This window comes from Cetorhinus maximus, unplaced genomic scaffold, assembly GCF_964194155.1.
Source record: "Cetorhinus maximus unplaced genomic scaffold, sCetMax3.hap1.1 HAP1_SCAFFOLD_1358, whole genome shotgun sequence".
NCBI classification, from domain to species: Eukaryota; Metazoa; Chordata; class Chondrichthyes; order Lamniformes; family Cetorhinidae; genus Cetorhinus; species Cetorhinus maximus.
Genome location: NW_027597299.1, coordinates 19,073 through 40,807, shown reverse-complemented (window position 1 = coordinate 40,807; position 21,735 = coordinate 19,073). Strand labels below are relative to the sequence as shown.

Below are 21,735 nucleotides of genomic sequence, written 5' to 3'. Positions count from 1 at the left end.
CTTATAAATACAATATGTACAGCAAAGTTAAAGGGGGAGGAATGTAGTAATTACGGTTTTGTAAAATGTTGGACTGTACCTTTAAGAATAGTCCTGTGATGTAAGATCACATGATCTGTGTTAGCAGTGTGGGCCACCTCCACAGTCAATGTAGAGATGGAGATGGAGTTGAATACACACGTGTGGTTGCTGCTGGCTGTATTGTAAATAAACCTAATGTTTCCACTTAGAAAGCTGTCTGCAGATCAACTCTATTACAAATAGATGACAAGGCCACACTATAACAGTAATTATCCACATATCTCACTGGATAAACGTCCCCAAATCTCACTAGGTAATTATCCTCAAATCTCACTGGGTCAATATCCACAAATTTCACTGGATAAATATCCACAATTGTCACTGGATAAATAACTCTGAACCCCACTGGATATATATCGCCAATTCTCACTGGATAAATATCCCTGAATCTCACTGGATAAAATATTCCCAAATTTCACTGGGTAAGTATCCCCAAATCTCACTTGATAAATGTCCCAATATTTCACTGGATGAATTTCCCCAAATCTCACCGAGTAAATGCCCAGGTACCATATTGGTTAAATATCCCCAAATCTCACTGGATCTCACACAGAGTAAATACCCAGATATTACACTGGGTAAATATCATTGAGTATTATACTGGGTAAAAAAGCACTGGGAAAATACCCGAGTACCATTCTGGGTAAATACCCTGATATCCTGATACCCTGGGGCCAGTTAGCCTAACGTCTGTCATAGGGAAAATGCTAAACTCTATCACTAAAGAGGTTATAGCAGGGCACTTAAAAAATCTCAATGCAATCAGGCAGAGTCAGCATGGTTTTGTGAAAGCAAAAGCATTTTTGAATAATTTATTAGAGATCTTTGAGGAAGTAACAAGCAAGGTGGATAAAGGGGGACCTGTAGATGTGGTGTATTTGGATTTCCAAAAGGCTTTCGATAAGGTGCCACATCAAAGGTTACGACACAAAATAAGAGCTCATGGCATAGGGGGTAACACATTAGCATGGATAGGGGATTGGTTGGCTAACAGGAAGCTGAGAGTAGGGATAAATGGGTCATTTTCAGGTTGGCAAGCTGGAACTAGTGGAGTTCCACAGGGTTCAGCGCTGGGGCCTCCACTATTTACAATCTCCATCAATGACTTGGATGAAGGGACAGAGCGTATGGTTGCTAAATTTGCTGATGACACAAGGATAGATGGGAAAGTAAGTGGTGAAGAGGACATGAGAAGCCTGCATAGGGATACAGATAGGTTCGGTGAATGGGCAAAAATTTGGCTGATGGGGAATAATGTGAGAAAATTCGAACTGTCCACTTTGGCAGGAAGAATATTATTTAGATAGAGAGAGGCTGCAGAACTCTGGGGTACAGAGGGATCTGGTTAAATAAATCACAACAGGTTAGTATGCAGGTACTGTAAGTGATCAGGAAGGTAAATTATTGCAAGGGGAATGGAATGTAAAAGTAGGGATGCTTTACTACAGTTGTATAGGGCTTTGGTGAAACCACACCTGGAATACCTTGTACAGTTTGGGTATCCCTACTTAAGAAAGGACATATTTGCAATAGGAATGCAGAGAAGGTTCCCTTGACTGATTCCCGAGATGTGGCACCTTATCGAAAGCCTTTTGGAAATCCAAATACACCACATCTACAGGTCCCCCTTTTCTTATGAGGAAAAGTTGGACAGGCTGGGCCTGTATCCATTGGAGTTTAGAAGAATGAGAGGTGATCTTATTGCGACAGATAAGATTCTGAGGGGACTTGACAGGGTGGATGCTGAGAGGATGTTTCCCCTTGTGGGACAGACTAGAACTAGGGGGCACAATTTAAAAATAAGGGGTCTCCCATTTAAGACAGAGTTGTGAAGAATTTTTTTCTCTCAGAGGGTCGTTAGTCTGTGGAATTCTCTTCCCCAGAGAGCAGTGTGTGAGTGTTTTAGTGTGTCTGAGAGTGAGTGTATGAGAGACTGTGAGAGTGTGTTTGTGTGTGAGACTGTATGAAAGCTTGTGTGTGTGTGTGTGTGTCTGAGAGTGCGAATATGTGAGAGAGACTATGAGAGTGTGCTCATGTGAACGAGAGTGTGTGTGAGTGTTAGTTTATCTGAGAGTGTGTGTGTGAGAGTGGGAATGAGTGAGAGTGTGTTAGTGTGAGAGAGTGTGTGTGTTAGTCTGTCTGAGTGTGAATGTGTCCAAGAGTGTGAGAGAGACTGTCTAAGAGTGTGTTAGTGTGTCCAAGAGCGTGAGTGTGTGAAAGAGACTGCGTGAGAGTGTGTTTATGTGTCCGAGAGTGTGTGTGTGTGAGAGAGACTGCGTGAGAGTGTGTTTATGTGTCCGAGAGTGTGTGTGTGTGAGAGAGACTGCGTGAGAGTGTGTTTATGTGTTCGAGAGTGTGTGTGTGTGAGAGAGACTGTGTGAGAGTGTGTTTATGTGTCCGAGAGTGTGAGTGTGTGAGACAGACTGCGTGAGAGTGCGTTTATGTGTCCGAGAGTGTGAGTGTGTGAGACAGACTGCGTGAGAGTGTGTTTATGTGTCCGAGAGTGTGAGTGTGTGAGAGAGACTGTGTGAGAGTGTGTTTATGTGTCCAAGAGTGTGTGTGTGCGAGAGAGACTGCGTGAGTGTGTGTTTATGTGTCCGAGAGTGTGTGTGAGTGTGTTAGGGTGTTGAGAGTGTGAGTGTGAGAGAGAGAGAGAGAGAGAGAGACACTGTGAGAGTGTGTTTGGTTGTACAAGATTGTGTGTTAGTATGTTAGTGTGTCCAAGAAAGTCTGTGTGACTGTGCAAGAGTGTGTTTGTGTGTGAGAGCGTGTTAGTGTGTCCAAGAGTGTGAGTGTGTGTGAGGGACTGTGCAAGAGTGTGTGCGAGTGTGTAAGACTATGTGTAAGTGCTTACCCATTAAATGAGTTGACACGGTTGCACATGAATCTATTTAGAATGGGAAATTGGCACAGAATGCTGATATCTAGTGGCCTTTAACCCACAGTCCCCTCACTCTAACAGGCAGTAGAGATGAGAACTGCTATTGCTCCATCTCAGTGACTCAGGAAACCCACAGCTGAATCATTGCATCACAGTCATAAGACTGTCTGCCTTTATGTCCGTGACAGTATTGTCTGGTCTCACCTTCCTCTTCCCCTCCAGTCAGTGAGGCCAATATCACCAGACTGAGCCTGGAACCCAGGCTGCTGAAGGCATGGCAGCCAATGGCGGAGTGAAGGAAATCGGGGGTGGTGGAAGGTGGGCAAGAGGCTGGAATTAGAGGAGAGCAGATTCCCTCCCTTCCACAGCCTTTGGATGGGGGAGAGAGTTCCAGATTTCCCGTTCCCCTTGAGTGAAGAAATGCTTCCCGACATCGCCTCTGAACGGCCAAGGTTGACATTTTGAATTTGTAGCCTCAGAGGGATGTTGAGTGGTCAAAGTATTAGCAAGGCCAGGAAAGCCTAAGGAGGAATTCACAAACACTGGGGTTTAACTCTCCTCTGGCAGTGCACTAGTTAATTCATCCAATTAGATTCCTGTCTGCAATCTATGTGCTTCAAAGGGTCATGACCATTGACCTTTGAACCCAACCCTAGGCTTGGTCTCCTGTCAATATTTGCGTGTACGAGATTCCCCATTGGATGGTGCCAGTTTTACGATGTCGCTAAGACACAGCGAGTGAGGGAAATCTTCCCATCGCATTTGCAATGTCGCTAACACACAGCAAGTGGGGGGGAAAGTCCCACCACATTTACGATGTCACTAAATGCAAGTGAGGCAAAAGCTTCCCACTGTGTTTACGACGTCGCAAAGATACAACGAGCGAGAGAAATGTTTCCAACATGTTTACAATGTCGCTAAGGCACAATGAGTGGGGAAAAGTCTTCCCACCATGCTTAAGATGTCGCCAAGATGCAGCGAGGGAGGGAAATCTTCCTGCAGTGGGGGGTTCTCCCCAGTGTCCTGGGGGTGGGGGCTGGGGGCAGGGGGCTGTTCTCCCTGGTGTCCTGGAGTGGTGGGGGGGTGGGGATGGGGTGGGCGGCAGCAGGGGGAGTTCTCCCCATCATGGGCTTCTCCCCAGGACATCACTGCAGGAGCTCCTCAGGGTAGTGTCCTTGGCCCAACCATCTTCAGCTGCTGCATCAATGACCTTCCCTCCATCATAAGGTCAGAAGTGGGGATGTTCGCTGATGATTGCACAATGTTCAGCACCATTCACGACTCCTCAAGATGCTGAAGCAGTCCATGTCCAAATGCAGCAAGACCTGGACAATATCCAGGCTTGGGCTGACAAGTGGCAAGTAACATTCACGCCACACAAGTGTCAAGCAATGACCATCTCCAACAAGAGAGAATCTAACCACTGTCCCTTGACATTCAACAGCATTACCATCACTGAATCCCCCACTATTAACATCCTGGGGGTTACCATTGACCAGAAACTGAACTGGACTAGCCATATAAATACTGTGGCTACAAGAGCAGATCAGAGGCTAGGAATCATGTGATGGGTAACACCTCCTGACTGCCCAAAGCCTGTCCACCATCTACAAGGCACAAGTCAGGAGTGTGATGGAATACTCTCCACTTGCCTGGATGAGTGCAGCTCCCACAACACTCGAGGAGCTCGACACCATCCAGGACAAAGCAGCCGCTTGATTGGCACCACATCCACAAACATTCACTCCCTCCACCACCGACGCACAGTAGCAGCAGTGTGTGTACCATCTACAAGATGCACTGCAGGAATTCACCAAGGCTCCTTAGACAGCACCTTCCAAACCCACGACCACCACCACCACCTAGAAGGACAAGGGCAGCAGACACATGGGAACACCACCACCCTCCAAGCCACTCACCATCCTGACTTGGAAATATATCGGCCGTTCCTTCACTGTCGCTGGGTCAAAATCCTGGAACACCCTTCCTAACAGCACTGTGGGTGTACCTACCCCACAGGGACTGCAGCGGTTCAAGAAGGCAGCTCACCACGGCCTTCTCAATTAAATGTTGGCCTAGCGAACGGCGCCCACTCCCATGAACAAATAAAAAAAAAGTGTCGTGAGATCAAAATTAACTCCCCCGTAGTTCTGATGAAGAGTCATTCGGACTCGAAACGTTAACTGTGTTCCTCTCCGCAGATGCTGTCAGACCTGCTGAGTTTTTCCAGCTATTTTTGTTTTTGTTCCCTTAACAGGTGATCTGGGTCATTGTCGCATTGCTGTTTGGGGATGCTTGCTGGAGTGACATTTTCCACTTCAAGAGGAAGTACTTCACTGGCTGTGATACACCAGCTGGTCTTCTGAGGATGGGAGGAGCGCTATATAAATACAAGTTCTTTTGCTGGTATGACAGGGGGATGCACAATGGGGAAAGACGTTTCATGATTGTTGTTATGCGATAACATTCTCTGGCTTTGTGAATGTTTTCTCCTGCTGCTTTTTAAAATATTCACGTGGGCGTCACTGGCTAGGACAGCACTTACTGCCCACCCCTAACTGCCCCTTGTTCAGAAGGCACTTCACTATGAAATGGTCCGGAGATTTTCTCCTCTAAAAGGAGATTAGTGCACCAGGCGGGTTTTTAACAATCATCCAGATTTTTTTTGGTGAATCCATCAGCCATAGTGGGATTGTAACCCAAGTCCCCAGAGCATTATCCCAGGTCTCTAGAATGCTAGTTAGTGACAATATCACCACGCCATCACCTCCCCCTGCTTTGTAGAACAATTTTCTGTCTGACAGAATTGAATTAGTGCACTAGCTGTTCAGCAGCAAAACCTGAATTGGAATCCACTCCAAAGTGACGTCGCGAAATCATTCTTTCCGATTGTAAGGGCCTTTGTAAATGTGCTCGACAATCTGAACTTAGTTCTTAGTTGACATGGGGACAGGACAAAGCGGACAGTAATTGGAACTCAGCTGGCAAACTGACTTCGGAGGTCATAGGTTGCCTGCACTGTACTAAAAGCCTTTTCTAAGTTGGGGGATGGCACTCATTGTTGATAGGTGCGTCGAGACTAAATGATAAAAACTAGGATGTTGCCGGGTCTAAAGCAGTTGAGTTACAGGGAAAGATTAAACAGGTTAGGACTTTATTCCTTGGAGCGTAGAAGGATGAGGGGAGATTTGATAGAAGTTTACAAAATTATGAGGGGTATAGACAGAGTAAATGCGAGTAGGCTCTTTCCACCTAGATTAGGAGAAATAAACACGAGAGGACATGGCTTTAGGGAGAAAGGGGAAAGGTTTAGGGGGGACATTAGGGGGAACTTCTTCACTCAGAGAGTGGTGAGAGTGTGGAACGAGCTACCATCTGACGTGGTAAATGCGGGCTCACTCTTAAGTTTTAAGAATAAATTGGATAGATACATGGATGGGAGAGGTCTGGAGGGTTATGGACTGGGTGCAGGTCAATGGGACTAGCGGAATAATATTTCAGCACAGACTAGAAGGGCTGAATGGCCTATTTTCTGTGCTGTAGTGTTCTATGGTTCTATGGTTCTATGGTTCTATGGAAAGTTACATGAGAAGGTGGGAGGGGAGCATTTTGACGGACTGTGGGGTGTGACAAGCTTTGAGGGAAAAATCATCCTGAGCTAATCCAGGAAGTATTGATCGGGAGGAGACCATTCATTCAGGTCACTTTATTAGCTTAGATCAGCCTTATCACTCAAGGGATCAAGGGTTATGGGGAAAAGGCACGAAAGTGGAGCTGAGGATTATCAGACCAGCCACGATCGCATTGAATGACGGAGCAGACTCGCTGGGCCGAATGCGTCTTACGGTCTTATTCACACACGGGCCCGCAGCTCGAGGCCTCCTCGGGATTCAGCCACATTGGCAGGACCGGTGAGGAATGATGAACAGATGCTGGCATCATGCCCCAGGACTACACCGCCTTAGACTGGCCAACGATGGGCACAGGCCTTGAATGCGTTTCGAGGCTGCCCCCATCTCACTATGAAAGAGTTAACAGGCCCTGCTGGTGGACAAAGGCCTAATCTTGTTTCGCCCTTAACGGACCGGGACAGGATACGGGGCGGGGGCCGGGGTGGGGGTGGGGGTGGGGTGAGGTGGATGTTTGTACTTCACTCAGACTGTGGACTCTGATCTCCCAGTGACCTGCTGGAAGACTGATTCACATAGAGATTCTCAGCAATGGGGGAAGGGATTGGGATAAACACAGCCGGTCAGGCAAGGCTGAACAGGCCGGGGCTCTTTTCTCTGGAAAAGAGAGGGCTGAGAGGTGACCTGATCGAGGTCTTTAAAATTCTGAAAGGTTTTGATCGAACGGATACAGAGAGAGTGTTTCCTCTTGTGTGTGGGGGAGGGGGGGGAGACCAGAACTAGGGGGCCATCGATATAAGATCGTCACTAATAAATCCAATGGGGAATTCAGGAGAAACCTCTTTACCCAGAAAGTGGGGGGGAATGTGGAACATGCTCCCACAGGGAGTGGGTGAGGTGAATAGTATCGATGTATTGAAGGGGGAAGCTGGATAAATACACGAGGGAGAAAGGAATAGAGGGGTATGATGATGGGGTGAGGTGAGGTGGAGGCTTGTCTGGAGGATAAACACAAGCACAGAGTAGATGGGCTGAATGGCCTGATACTGTGCTGTAAACATTACATACCACTCTACATAGTCAAAGCTGAAGGTAATGGGCAATGGGAGTTTAGGCCAACACTGGTGAGGGAGATGCTATTTTGATGAGTATGCATCCCATCTTAAAGAAGGCAATTTATACACCCTACTAATACTCAAAGCACCTCCATGGCCCCCTCCAAGCCACTCACCATCCTGAAATCTATCGGCTGTTCCTTCACTGTCGCTGCGTCAAAATCTTGGAACTCCCTCCCTAACAGCGCTGTGGGTGTACCTACACCACACGGACTGCAGCGGTTCAAGAAGGCAGCTCACCACCACCTTCTCAAGGGGCAATTAGGGATGGGCAATAAGTGCTGGGCCCAGCCAGCGACGCCCGCATCCCATGAATGAATAAGAGTAGAAGGCATTGGCATAAACACTGAATGGAGTTAATCTCTGTAGTTCAATGACTAAGTGAAAACAGGAAGGTGTAAATGAAAGGCTCAGCATACATCTTCAGAGCAAACAACAACAATAGCACCTTGCATTAATATAGCGCCTCTAACGTAGAGAAAACCTCCCAACACGCTTCACAAGGATCGAATATCAAACAAAATTTGTGAATCCAAGCCACATAAGGAGATATTAGGGACAGGTGACCAAAAACTCGGTCAGAGAGAGAGGTTTTAAGGAGCGTCTTAAAGGAGAGAGACAGAGACAGAGAGAAAAGGGGGAGAGAGGGGGTGGGGGGAAGAGAGAGAGAGATAGAGAGAGAGAGAGAGAGTGTCAGAGAGGTTTAGGGAGGGAATTCCAGAGCTTATTCCAGGGCCCAGGCAGCTGAAGGCACGGCCGCCAATGGTGGAACGTTGGGAATCGGGTGATGGTCAAGGGGCCGGAATTGGAGGAGAGCAGAGATCTCGGAGGGTTGTAGGGACTGGAGGAGGTTACAGAGACAGGGAGGATATTAGGGGATGGAGGAGGTTATAGAGATTAGATGGTCATAGGGGCTGAAGGAGGTTACAGAGATAGGGAGGGTTGTAGGGGCTGGAAGAGGTTATAGAGATAGGGAGGGTTGTAGGGGCTGGAGGAGGTTACAGAGATAGGAAGGGTTGTAGGGGCTGGAGGAGGTTACAGAGATAGGGAGGGTTGTAGGGGCTGGAGGAGGTTACAGAGATAGGGAGGGTTGTAGGGGCTGGAGGAGGTTACAGAGATAGGGAGGGTTGTAGGGGCTGGAGGAGGTTACAGAGATAGGGAGGGTTGTAGGGGCTGGATGAGGTTACAGAGATAGGGAGGTTTGTAGGGGCTGGAGGAGGTTACAGAGATAGGGAGGGTTGTAGGGGCTGGAGGAGGTTACAGAGATAGGGAGGGTTGTAGGGGCTGGAAGAGGTTACAGAGATAGGGAAGTTTGTAGGGGCTGGAGGAGGTTACAGAGATAGGGAGGGTTGTAGGGGCTGGAGGAGGTTACAGAGATAGGGAGGGTTGTAGGGGCTGGAGGAGGTTACAGAGATAGGGAGGGGTGTAGGGGCTGGAGGAGGTTACAGAGATAGGGAGGGTTGTAGGGGCTGGAGGAGGTTACAGAGATAGGGAGGGTTGTAGGGGCTGGAGGAGGTTACAGAGATAGGGAGGGTTGTAGGGGCTGGAGGAGGTTACAGAGATAGGGAGTGTTGTAGGGGCTGGAGGAGGTTACAGAGATAGGGAGGTTTGTAGGGGCTGGAGGAGGTTACAGAGATAGGGAGGGTTGTAGGGGCTGGAGGAGGTTACAGAGATAGGGAGGGTTGTAGGGGCTGGAGGAGGTTACAGAGATAGGGAGGGGTGTAGGGGCTGGAGGAGGTTACAGAGATAGGGAGGGTTGTAGGGGCTGGAGGAGGTTACAGAGATAGGGAGGGTTGTAGGGGCTGGAGGAGGTTACAGAGATAGGGAGGGTTGTAGGGGCTGGAGGAGGTTACAGAGATAGGGAGGGTTGTAGGGGCTGGAGGAGGTTACAGAGATAGGGAGGGGTGTAGGGGCTGGAGGAGGTTACAGAGATAGGGAGGGTTGTAGGGGCTGGAGGAGGTTACAGAGATAGGGAGGGTTGTAGGGGCTGGAGGAGGTTACAGAGATAGGGAGGGTTGTAGGGGCTGGAGGAGGTTACAGAGATAGGGAGTGTTGTAGGGGCTGGAGGAGGTTACAGAGATAGGGAGGGTTGTAGGTGTTGGAGGAGGTTACAGAGATAGGGAGGGTTGTAGGGGCTGGAGGAGGTTACAGAGATAGGGAGGGTTGTAGGGGTTGAAGGAGGTTACAGAGATAGGGAGGGTTGTAGGGGCTGGAGGAGGTTACAGAGATAGGGAGGGTTGTAGGGGCTGGAGGAGGTTACAGAGATAGGGAGGGTTGTAGGGGCTGGAGGAGGTTACAGAGATAGGGAGGGTTGTAGGGGCTGGAGGAGGTTACAGAGATAGGGAGGGTTGTAGGGGCTGGAGTAGGTTACAGAGATAGGGAGCAGGTGTGGCCATGAAGGAAATTGAAAACAACGATAAGAACTTTAATGACATCTCTTGCGGCGATGGAAATTGGCAGGCCGCCAACAGAAAGTCCCCGGATTATCCAGAATTACAGTGCACTGCATTGGGAAAGTTGCCCAATTCCCCGAAATGCTTTGTGGCCCTCTGTGGGCCCAGAGCTAAAAACAGAACGTGCTGGAGAGACTCTGCTGACTGGGTAGCATTTTCCAGAAGAGCCAATACTGGGCTCGAAACGTTAACTCTGTTTTTGCCTCCACAGTCGCTGCTATACATCATACAGGTTGTGGCCCTTGACTCTGGATAGAGAAGTGGCCGAAGGATGGCTATTAAGGGGATTCAATAGGCTTGACATAGTGAAGATGTTTCCACTTAATGGGGAAGACCGGGACTTGGTCAGGTAGTCACCGATAAACCCAATTGGGTGTTGAGGAGAAACCTCTTTACCCAGAGGGTGGGGAGAACGTGGAACTCGCTCCCACAGGGAGTGGTGGAGGTGAATTAGTATCGATGTATTTCAGGGTGAAGCTGGATAAACACACGAGGGAGAAAAGGAAAAGAAGGATAGGGTGATGGGCTGAGATGAAGAGGGGGTGGGAGGAGGCTCTTGTGCAGCAGAAACACCAGCACAGAGCAGATGGGCCGAATGGCCTGTTTCAGTATTGTAAGTTCTATGTCACACTGTTGCACAACATGGAACAGTAAAATATTATTGGACCTTACCGGGAGCGTGTGCCAATTTGGGTTTCCTTTTATCTGACTCACTCTTTGACTCAATGATACACTCAAGAGTCTTGTTGGCTAGATACTTTGGAACTAGGCAATACTTGAGGGTTAAGGTTCCTGGAAAATCCTGCCATGTTACTGGCAGAAGTCCAAAGGTTGCCTCTAACATTCCAATGCTCTACAATCATATCTAGAGTATCGTAGCATTGTGGTTTTGATACTGAACCACTAACCCACGGTTCAGAATTCAAACCCATCGCCCTTTCCCCTCTGCCACTGCGGCCAAGCTGTGGAAATAAAGTCAATAAGCTTGGTGAAAGCATGAGTGGGCCGGGAAGTGAGGTGACTGTGAAAAATGACCTTACAAACAAATTCCTTTAACTAATGTTCCAACTCTACCTGCCCTGGCCTCCATGTGATTCCAGTCCCTCATCGTCCGGCCCAGTAGGTCAGAACGGGGCAAGGCCATTCAACTCCTCGAGCCTGCCCTCCCATTCCATCAGCTCACATCTGATCTGTTTCTTAATTCCATCTGCCCGCCTTGGTTCCATAACCCTCAATCCCCTTACCCAACAAAAACCTATCAATCTCAGTTTTGAAATGTTCAATTGACCCCCTCCCAGCCTCGACAGCTTTTTTGTGGCGGGGGGTGGGGGGGTAGTGGGGAGAGAGTTCCAGATTCCACCCCGCTTTGTGTGAAGAAGTGCTTCCTGACATCACCCCCTGAACGGCCTGGCTCCAATTTTATGGTTCTGTCTCCTTGTTCTGGACTCCACCCTCTCCCACCTATCCTGACCCGCGCAATTAGTTTCTCTCTACGCGTTCGAATCCTTCGATCATCTTAAACCCCTCCATTTGATCACCCCTTAACCTCGCAAACGCCGGGAAATGATGCATCTAAGGTTGACTCTTAATGTTCCCTAAGCTATCAGACAGTGAATTGTTAAAAACACTCAGTCAAGAAGATGGCCGTCCGTCACCTCCTCAAGACAACTAGAGTGGGCACAAATTGTAACCCCACCAGCGATGTGCACATTCCGAAAAAACCCACCGATTCCTATCGCTCCACCTTTGGCGGCCGTGACATCAGCTGCCTGGGGCCTAAAGTCTGGCATTCCCTCCCTAAGCCTTCCACCTGTCTCTTTCTCTCTCCTCTTTTAAGATGCTCCTTATAACCAACCTCTGACCAAGCTTTTGGTCACCTGTCCTAATAGCTCTTTATGTGCCTCGGTCTGAGCTGTCTGATTTACACCCTGTGAAACTTCTTGGGATGTTCTACTGAGTTAAAAGGTGCTACATAAATGAAGTTTGTGGTGTTCCAGCACAAAGAGAGGCCATTGAGCCCATCATGTCTGTGCCAGTATTACCCCCACATAAACCAATAATTTGTTTAATCCTCATCCTCTCTGCCCTTTCAGCAACTATCCAATCTTTCTTTAAATCATAGAATCATAGAATGGTTACAGCACAGAAGGAGGCCATTCAGCCTGTTGTGTCCTTGCTGGCTTACTGAAGGAACAATTCACCTAGTGCCACCCCTTGCCTTTTCCCTGTAGCCCTGCAAATATTTCCTTTTCAGATGGCGATCCAATTCCTTTTTGAAATCCTTAATTGAATCTGCCTCCCTCAAACTCTCGGGCAGTGCATTCCAGATCCTAGCCACTCGCAGGGTGAAAAAGTTTCTCCTCATGTCTCCGTTGCTTCTTTTGCCAATCGCCTTAAATCTGTGTCCCTCTGGTTCTCGATCCTTCCACCAATGGGAACAGTTTCTGCCTATCCACCCTGTCCAGACCCCTCATGATTTTGAACCCCTCTATCCAATCTCCTCGCAGACTCCTCTTCTCCAAGGAGAACAGTCCCAGCTTCTCCAATCTATCCACGTCACTGAAGTTCCTCATCCCTGGAACCATTCTCGTGAATCTTTTCTGCACTCTCTCTAATGCCTTCACATCCTTCCTAAAGTGCGGTGCCCAGAACTGGACACAATACTCCAGTTGAGGCCAAACCTGTGTTTTATACACATTTAACATAACCCCCTTGTTGCTGTACTCTATGCCCCTATTGATAAAGCCCCTTTATTAACCACGCTCTGAACCTGTCTTGCCACCTTCAATGATTTATGTACATATACATCCAGGTCCCTCTGCTTCTACCAAATCTAATCACTTCACACTTCTCTGCATTAAAATTCACCTGCCACTTGTCCGCCCATTCCATCAACCCGTCTCTGTCCTTTTGAAGTGCTACACTATCCTACCCATGTTGCACGATACTTTCAACTTCGTTTCATCCACAAATTTTGAAATTGCGTCCTATACACCAAAGTCTAGGTCATTAATAAATATCAGGAAAAGCAGGGGTCCCAACACCAATCCATGGGGAAACGCCACAATAAACCTTCCTCCTGTCTGAAAAGACAACCATTTACCACTACTCTTTGTTCCCTGTCACTCAACCAATTTTGTATCCATGTTGCCAATGTCCCTTTTATCCCTTGAGTTCTAATTTTGCTCACAAGTCTGCTGGGCAACACAGTATCAAATTTTGGGAGTCCATGCATATCACATCCATAGCATTGCCCTCATCAACCCTCTCTGCTAGCTCATCAAAAAACTCAAACAAGTTAGTTAAATATGATTTGCTCTTAATAAACCTGTGATTGCTTTCTTTAATTAACCTGCAGTTTCCCAATTGACTGTTCATTTAAAAAAATAATTTAAATGTATCTACAGCCTCTCCTTCAGTAATAGGCTGTGGGAGACAGTCTAACCACCCAATATTTGAAGATATTTTCCTAATTCCTCTTCATTTGTTTTTTCGGTTCTCTTCAACGTATTTTTCACCATTTATCCTACCAGAACCTGTCATGATATTCAAGACATTGGCCAGGTCAACACTTTTAGTTCCAGTGAAACCACCAATTCCAAAGTGATCCTTCCTAATCACAGCACCCTCATCCTGGATAACACTGGGTCAGTTAGAGAGTAATTGTTCTCTGGCAGATCAATAGATCAGTTAGAGCTTAATTGTTCTAGAACAGATCAACCGGTCCATTAGAGATGAATTGTTCTGAGGCAGATCAACAAGACAGTTAGAGGTCAAATGTTCTCTGGCAGATCATATGGTCATTTAGAGGCTAACTCTCCAGAAGGTCAATCAGATGATAATTGTTCTTGAGCAGATCGATAGTTTAGATAAAGGATAATTGGTCTCAGGCAGACCAATGGGTCAGTTAGAGGATAATTGACTTGTTAATCTTCCTGAGAACAATTATCCTCTAAGTGACCATAATTTCACCCTGTGGCCTTAAATGAAATGTACATTGTTAAACTGCACTGAAGCAGCAGAATGATACACTCGGTCTTTATTAAACAATGCCTACACCGATAAACCTTCAGAAATGGCAACGGGTGTCCAAAAGCATTTTAATAGATTGCAGGGAGTGGGATTGAGCCATACAGAACAGCAAGGTCCCACATTTGAACTACGCCTCTGTTGAATTAAGCAGTCTTGGATGTGTGTTGACCATGGTGATTGGTGCCTGATGACATGCCTGCCCCCTTGTTAGTAAGTTCTCATGTGCAGATGTTTCTTGTTTGGTTTTCATGTGAGTTCCTTTTCTCCATTAGTTGAGGGCCCAGCCTTTGGTCCAGTGGTTAGCATTCCTGACTCAGAGTCAGAAGGTCTTGTGTTCAAATCCTTGCTCCAGACAGTTCACAAACATGGAAAGTTCTAGTTCAGAACTCTAGTTTGAGATTCAGCAGTAGACCCTTGACCCAGTGGATATGGGCCTGAGCAACCTGATTATGTGGGTAAAAGCAAGATGCTGGAAATCTGAAACAAACAGAAAGTACTGGGCCTGCTCTGAAGAAGGGTCATATGGACTCAAAACATTAACTCTGTTTCTCTCTCCACAGATGCTGCCAGACCTGCTGATTTTTTTTTCCCAGCACTTTCTGTTTTTTGTCTCATTATGTGGGTTGTGGGAACTCATAAACCCCTATAGGACTAACACCCTGTTTTCCCTGGCCCCTGTTGGCTGGGATAAGAGATGGTTTTTCACACAGTGTGAAGGTACAAAAACAATGCTAATCCCACCTTGCCAGACTGTTGAAAGCCTTTCTACAACTTAACGTTGATTATAAAAAGCAGAGAAACTTCTTATAAATTTATTTCAGTCGCAAAACACATTCTAGACCTCTCAAAATATTACAACATCATCCACTCAATGAATAATAAGGTGCTTAGTAATAATCAGAGGGCTCTTTTGAAGAACAAATATCCTCTTATAACCAAAACCAATTGTTTCACGGATCACCCCAGCCTTTGAGTTACAACAAGGCAGGGGAGTCATAAATGGTGCTGGAGACTGAGGTCAAAGTGTAGATAAGAGATTGGACTTTAAGATTCCAACGGAGTAGAATCATGTCCTTATCATCCGTGAGAGACGCCTATATATAGCTTGCATAAAGAAATTGAGGCAGTCTTCTCCAGAGCTGTGAATCTAAGGAGGTAAGTGAGTCTAAGGTGAGCCAGTTAGGTAGTATTCTGGTTTGACCTTGTACCAAAGGCTTGCATTATAGTGACTTGACAGTATTGCATTGTTCCAAAGAGCTAGTAATGTATTTGCCCTGTGCCACTCTAGCGCGGTGAAGGTTAATCAGGATGATTACAAGTGTCTTTTATACAAGGGCACGGGTTAGTCATTGAAATGGGAGCTGGGCAGTGGAAATATTGGAAGGGCAAATTGGCCTTCAAATTTGGAAAGGTCTGAGAAAGAAAGGTCTTGCATTTCTATAGCGCGTTCAAGACCACTGGGATGTCCCAAAACGCTTCTCAGCCAATGAAATGTTTTGAAGTATAGTCAATGTTGTAATGTAGGAACCAGTGTAGTCAACTTGTGCACAGCAAGATCCCAAGAACATGATTATTGCTCAGATTGTCTCTTTCTTTTTCATAATGTTAATTGAGGGATAAATATTGTTCTAGAGGAAATTGGGGAGAACTCACCTTGTTCAGTGTAATGGTCAGTGAGTACCACTTGCATCTCTGAGTCACAGGTTGTGGGTTCAAATCTCACTCCAGACACCTGAGTACATAATCCAGGCCGATACTCCTTGTGACAGACTGAGGGAGCACTTCACTGTCGGAGAGAGAGTGCTGCATTGTCGGAGGGTCAGTACCGAGGGAGTGCTGCATTGGTGAAAATTCTGCCTTTTGTAGAGAGCACTAAACTTTGACCCCCTGTCTGCCCACTCAAAGCGATGTTAAAAAGACCCCACGGCCAATATTTGGAAGCAGAGCAAGGCTGGAATTCTCCCTAGTGTCCTCAGTCCAATATTTATCCCTCAAATAACAGCCCAGTGAATGGTCTGGGTCATTATCACATTGCTGTTTGTGGGATCTTGCTGTGCGCATATGGGCTGCTGCATTTCCTGCATGACAGCAGTGACTGCGCCTCAAATAGCTACATTGGAAGAGTTTCTGCAATACGAATAATTTAACTTTGATTGATGCTTTTCGTATCAGTTTGTCTCTTCTCTTGGATGAGACGTGAAACCGTGACTCCCATCTCCCCCTCTCAGATGGAGCTGAAAGATCCCGCGGCCACTATATCATAAAGAGCAGCTTCGGGTGGGTGGGGGAGGGGAGGGAGAATGTTCTCCCCGCTGTCCTGCGACCCAATGTTTGTCCCTCACTTAAGGCCGAGAACAGGTGATCTGGTCATGTACCTGACTGAAGCTTGTGGGAGCTTGCTGTGCGCAATTTGGCTGTCGCATTTCCCAGAATCTAGAATTCATTGGTTTGTAGAGTTCCGTTGAGATGCCTTGAGATGGTGCCAGTGTTACATCGATGCCAGCTTGTCCTTTCTCTCTCTCTCGCTCTCAACCAAATCCATTTGAAACTGCGGCAGAGTTTTCCTACAAGAGTCATTATCATACCAAGTGGATGGCTTTGAACTGTGATCAGGTGTTGAAGGCCCCAGCTTCAGATATCAAGGTGCAAATATTAACTTCTCTTTATATTTTTGGATCTTTTCTAGTTTTTCAATTGACCCAACAAGGCCCAGCACCATGAAGTTCATCAGCATTGTCCTAGCATTGACGGTTCTCACTGGTGAGTATGATTGGGCCTCTCTTCGGGATAAGGGGTGATAGCATAGTGCTAACATTACTGGGCTAAGAGGCTGGATTAATTCTCTTGAAGTGTGAGTTCAAATCCTGTCATGGTGGCCAGGTGCGTTTAAGTTCAAAGGTACGTCAGGAATTAAAAAGCTAATCTCATTAATAATGGTCTTGATTGTTGTATAAACCTGCCTGGTCCACTAGTGCCCTTCAGGAGGAAAGAAATCTGCCGTCCTTACCCGGTCTGGCCTACATGTGACTCCAGGCCCACAGTGATGCAGTTGATGCCCTCTGAAATGGCCGTCAAGCCATCTGGTTGTGCCAAACTGCTACGGGAGAAGAGCACTTTTGGTGGCGTAGTGGTATTGTCACTGGACTAGTAATCCAGAGACCCAGGGTAAAGCTCTGGGGCACCTGGGGTCAAATCCCACGACGGTAGATGGTGGAATTTGAATTCAATAAAAATCTGGAATTAAAAGTCTGATGATGACCATAAAATGATTGTCGTAAAAACCCACCTGGTTCACTAATGCCCCTTTACGGAGGGAAATCTCTGTTGTCCTTACCTGGTCTGGCCTACATGTATGTGGCTCCAGACCCACAGCAATGTGATTGACTCTTAAATGCCCTCTGAACAAGGGCAATAAACACTGGCCTAGCCAGTGTCGCCCACATCCCTTGAATGGATAAAAAAAAAACCAGTGACTACAGAAATACTTTATGCCTGTGAAGTGCTTTGGGGTGTCCTGAGGTTGCGAAAGATGCTATAAAAATGCAGGACCTTCTTCAGTGTCAGTCACATTGAACAGGACTTAATAAGGAAATGTAAACACTCTGATAGCAGCCCGGCTCGCTCATTAACTGCTGAATCAACTTTACTCTCTCAACCCTAACTAACGGTAGATCGGACAAAACTAGATCAAATTGACTCTGCTTATCTAAGTCGGCGTAACCTATCTGTTCTCTCATGTGACCTTCTCAAGTCTAGGCTGACAGTCCATGTCCTGACCAACATTTTTCCAGTCTGAATAACCACCACAAACAGATTAGCTGGTGATAGGTTTCCTTGCTGTTTGTGGGATCCTCCTGTGCACAAAATGGCTGCCTATCTAGCTAATCGTCACAGCACGTAAAAATAACCCTTGTGTGCCAAGTACACTCACGTGCTGCATAAATATAAGACCCTGGAATGTATTTAATTTTGTAGTTTATTAGATTATTATCTATCCAGCCCCTCCGAGATCTTGGCATCCACCAACTCTGACCCCTCACTCGAACCCCGTTTCCATCGCTCCGCCATTGACGGCCGTGCCTTCAGCTGCCTGGGCCCTAAGCTCTGGAATTCCCTCCCTAAACCTCTCCCTCCCTCTCTCTCTCTTTCTCTCTCCTCCGTTAAGACACTCCCCTGGCCCTAATATATCCCTACGTGGCTCGGGGTCAAATTGTGTTTAATAATCACTCGTGTGAGGTGCCTCGGGGTGTTTTACTATATTAAAGTTGCTACATAAATGCAAATTGTTTGATGTCGCTCTCATTGCTAGTTCTGCCTCTGTCTCTTTCTGAATGACGGTGACCCTATGACCTGACCGAATGACCTTTCCTTCCCTCCCAGGGTCTCAGGCCCTCACGTTTCCATGGCAACATGAGCACCGCACGAGGTTTGAGGAAGCCAAAGCTGCATTTTGGGACTATGTCAGCCAAGCAACGGATATCGCTCAAGAGAACATTGAAGCCATCAAGCAGTCAGATATGGGAGCGGAAATCAAGTACGTCCAGGTTCCCGTCACAGACTGAGGAGTGGGAATGCTAAAACAGGAGAGTCATTCAGCCCATCCCTCCAGACCCATAATGCTCCCAATGAAGGCCATGCCCCAGCCCCCTAACTCTCACATCCAAGACCATCCCTCTAATCTTCTAACTCTCCCATCGAAGACCATCCCTCTAATCCCTAACTCTCCCATCAAAGACCATCCCTCTAATCCCCTAACTCTCCCATCCAAGACCATCCCTCTAATCTTCTAACTCTCCCATCGAAGACCATCCCTCTAATCCCTAACTCTCCCATCAAAGACCATCCCTCTAATCCCCTAACTCTCCCATCCAAGACCATCCCTCTAATCTTCTAACTCTCCCATCGAAGACCATCCCTCTAATCCCTAACTCTCCCATCAAAGACCATCCCTCTAATCCCCTAACTCTCCCATCCAAGACCATCCCTCTAATCCCCTAACTCTCCCATCGAAGACCATCCCTCTAATCTCCTAACTCTCCCATCGAAGACCATCCCTCTAATCCCCTAACTCTCCCATCAAAGACCATCCCTCTAATTCACTAACTCTCCCATCAAAGACCATCCCTCTAATCCCCTAACACTCCCATCCAAAACCATCCCTCTAATCCCCTAACTCTCCCATCCAAGACCATCCCTCTAATCGCCTAACTCTCCCATCCAAGACCATTCCTCTAATCTTCTAACTCTCCCATCCAAGACCATCCCTCTAATCCCTAACTCTCCCATCCAAGACCATCCCTCTAATCCCCTAACTCTCCCATCCAAGACCATCCCTCTAATCTTCTAACTCTCCCATCCAAGACCATCCCTCTAATCCCTAACTCTCCCATCCAAGACCATCCCTCTAATCCCCTAACTCTCCCATCCAAGATCATCCCTTAATCCCCCAATCCTCCCATCCAAGACCATCCCTCTAATGCCCTAACTCTCCCATTGAAGACCATCCCTCTAATCCCCTAACTCTCCCATCCCCCTAATCCCCTAACTCTCCCATCAAAGACCATCCCTCTAATCCTCTAATTCTCCCATCCAAGACCATCCCTCTAATTCCCTAACTCTCCCATCCAAGACCATCCCTCTAATTCCCTAACTCTTCCATCGAAGACCATCCCTCTCGACCCCTAACTGTCCCATCCAAGACCATCCCTCTAATCCCCTAACTCTCCCATCCAAGACCATCCCTCTAATCCCCTAACTCTCTCATCGAAGACCATCCCTCTAATCTCCTAACTGTCCCATCCAAGACCATCCCTCTAATCCCCTAACTGTCCCATTGAAGACCATCCCTCTAATCCCCTAACTCTCTCATCGAAGACCATCCCTCTAATCCCCTAACTCTCCTATCCAATACCATCCCTCTAATCACCTAACTCTCCCATCAAAGACCACCCCTCTAATCCCTAACTCTCCCATCAAAGACCATCCCTCTAATCCCTAACTCTCCCATCCAAGACCATCCCTCTAATTCCCCAACTCTCCCATCCAAGACCATCCCTCTAATTCACTAACTCTCCCATCCAAGACCATCCCTCTACTCTTCTAACTCTCCCATCGAAGACCATCCCTCTAATCCCTAACTCTCCCATCCAAGACCATCCCTCTACTCTTCTAACTCTCCCATCCAAGACCATCCCTCTACTCTTCTAACTCTCCCATCGAAGACCATCCCTCTAATCGTCTAACTCTTCCATCAAAGACCATCTCTCTGGCCCCCTAAGAATCCCATATAACCCCAACCCTCCAAAATCAGAAATGAAGGAGAGCTGCACTGTCAAAGGTGACATCTTTTGGATGGTCCTTTCTATTTGTTTTAAGCTATGCTGAAATGGGTCTCCTTGCTGACTGATTCATTGAGAGGTGAATTAATGAATGAATTGATGAAATATTTGAATTAATTGATGAATTAATGAATTAATAAATTGAGGAGTTAATTGTTTCTGACCACCTCTCTTTATCAAGTGAGAAGATCAGACAGAGCATGGACAGTGCCAACCTCTACGCACTCGAGTTCAGCAAGGTGATGAACCCTCTTGCCCAGGACCTGGTGGACAACCTGAACACCAATGCCGAGATGATGCGTCAGCAGATTGTGCAGAACCTGCAGGAAGTGAACCAGAAGTTGACCCCGTACACCGAGCAGCTGAACGAGAAGCTCAACCTGGGCCTGGAGAACCTGCGGGAGACCCTGAGGGAGCAGGTCGACCTGAACCCCGAGACCATCCGCCGGGACCTCTCAGCCGGAGTGGAGGAGCTCCAGGAGATGATCCAGCTCAGCATGGAGACCTTCCGGGAGAAGACGGCGCCTTACTCCGAGGAGATCCAAGTGAAAGTGAGCCAGGGCATCGAGCAGTTCCAGAAGGGCCTCATCCCCTTCGTGTCAGAGCTCCAGGTCAAGATCGTGCAGAAGGCCCAAGAGCTGCAGAAAAACCTGGTCCCCTACGCTGAGGACTTGTCCGGCAAGCTGAGAAGCTATGACCAGCAAATGCGGGAAAAGCTGAATTCCGTGTGGGAAGCCACAGAACAGGACGTCTAACTCTCCCTTTCCAATGAATTAATGTTCCAGAGATTGTCTTTCTCTCTTCTCTCTGAACCAACTGAAAATTCCCAATCTTCTAAGTTGTAAATTCTCCTTAAGCTCTGCAAATGGCTAAGTGTGGCCTCTGTACCAATTTGGAATAAATCTTGTGTTGGAACCTCATAAACATGGGTCACCTCTTTCCTTTTTTTTCTCCCTATCTTTTTCAAGTTCTAAGGTCGACTCTCGGTGCTTGGGGACTATGTCGCTCTTAACCGTGACCCCCTCGAGTGGGCTCTCTTAGCCGGGATGGAGTTACGAGTGGGCAATGGCGGACCCCACACCCTTCCCCCGACCGGTCTCTCCCGCCCATCCCACACATTCAGGATGCGTCATAATATGTAGGGGGGGTTTCGAGAGGACATTGTTTCTATTCAGATAATCATCTGACATGCAAGGGTAAGGGCAG

At 47.3% G+C, this 21,735-nt stretch overlaps 1 protein-coding gene across 4 annotated transcripts; it reads left to right on the top strand.

Moving 5' to 3' along the window:
* The first annotated feature begins 5,270 nt into the window (after positions 1-5,270).
* Positions 5,271-21,448, top strand: LOC144676113 (uncharacterized). Of its 4 annotated transcripts, none has more exons than XM_078536616.1 (4): positions 5,271-5,368; positions 16,878-16,951; positions 18,572-18,725; positions 20,711-21,448. In XM_078536616.1, exons 1-4 carry the CDS (start codon positions 5,331-5,333, stop codon positions 21,282-21,284), a joined length of 840 nt encoding a protein of 279 aa, XP_078392742.1. In that variant the 5' UTR covers positions 5,271-5,330; the 3' UTR covers positions 21,285-21,448. The 4 variants fall into 4 exon arrangements, with proteins under 4 accessions (XP_078392742.1, XP_078392743.1, XP_078392746.1 ...); XM_078536617.1 differs by lacking the exon at positions 5,271-5,368 and adding an exon at positions 5,911-6,030; XM_078536620.1 differs by lacking the exon at positions 5,271-5,368 and adding an exon at positions 6,632-6,662.
* The last annotated feature ends 287 nt before the right edge of the window (positions 21,449-21,735 follow it).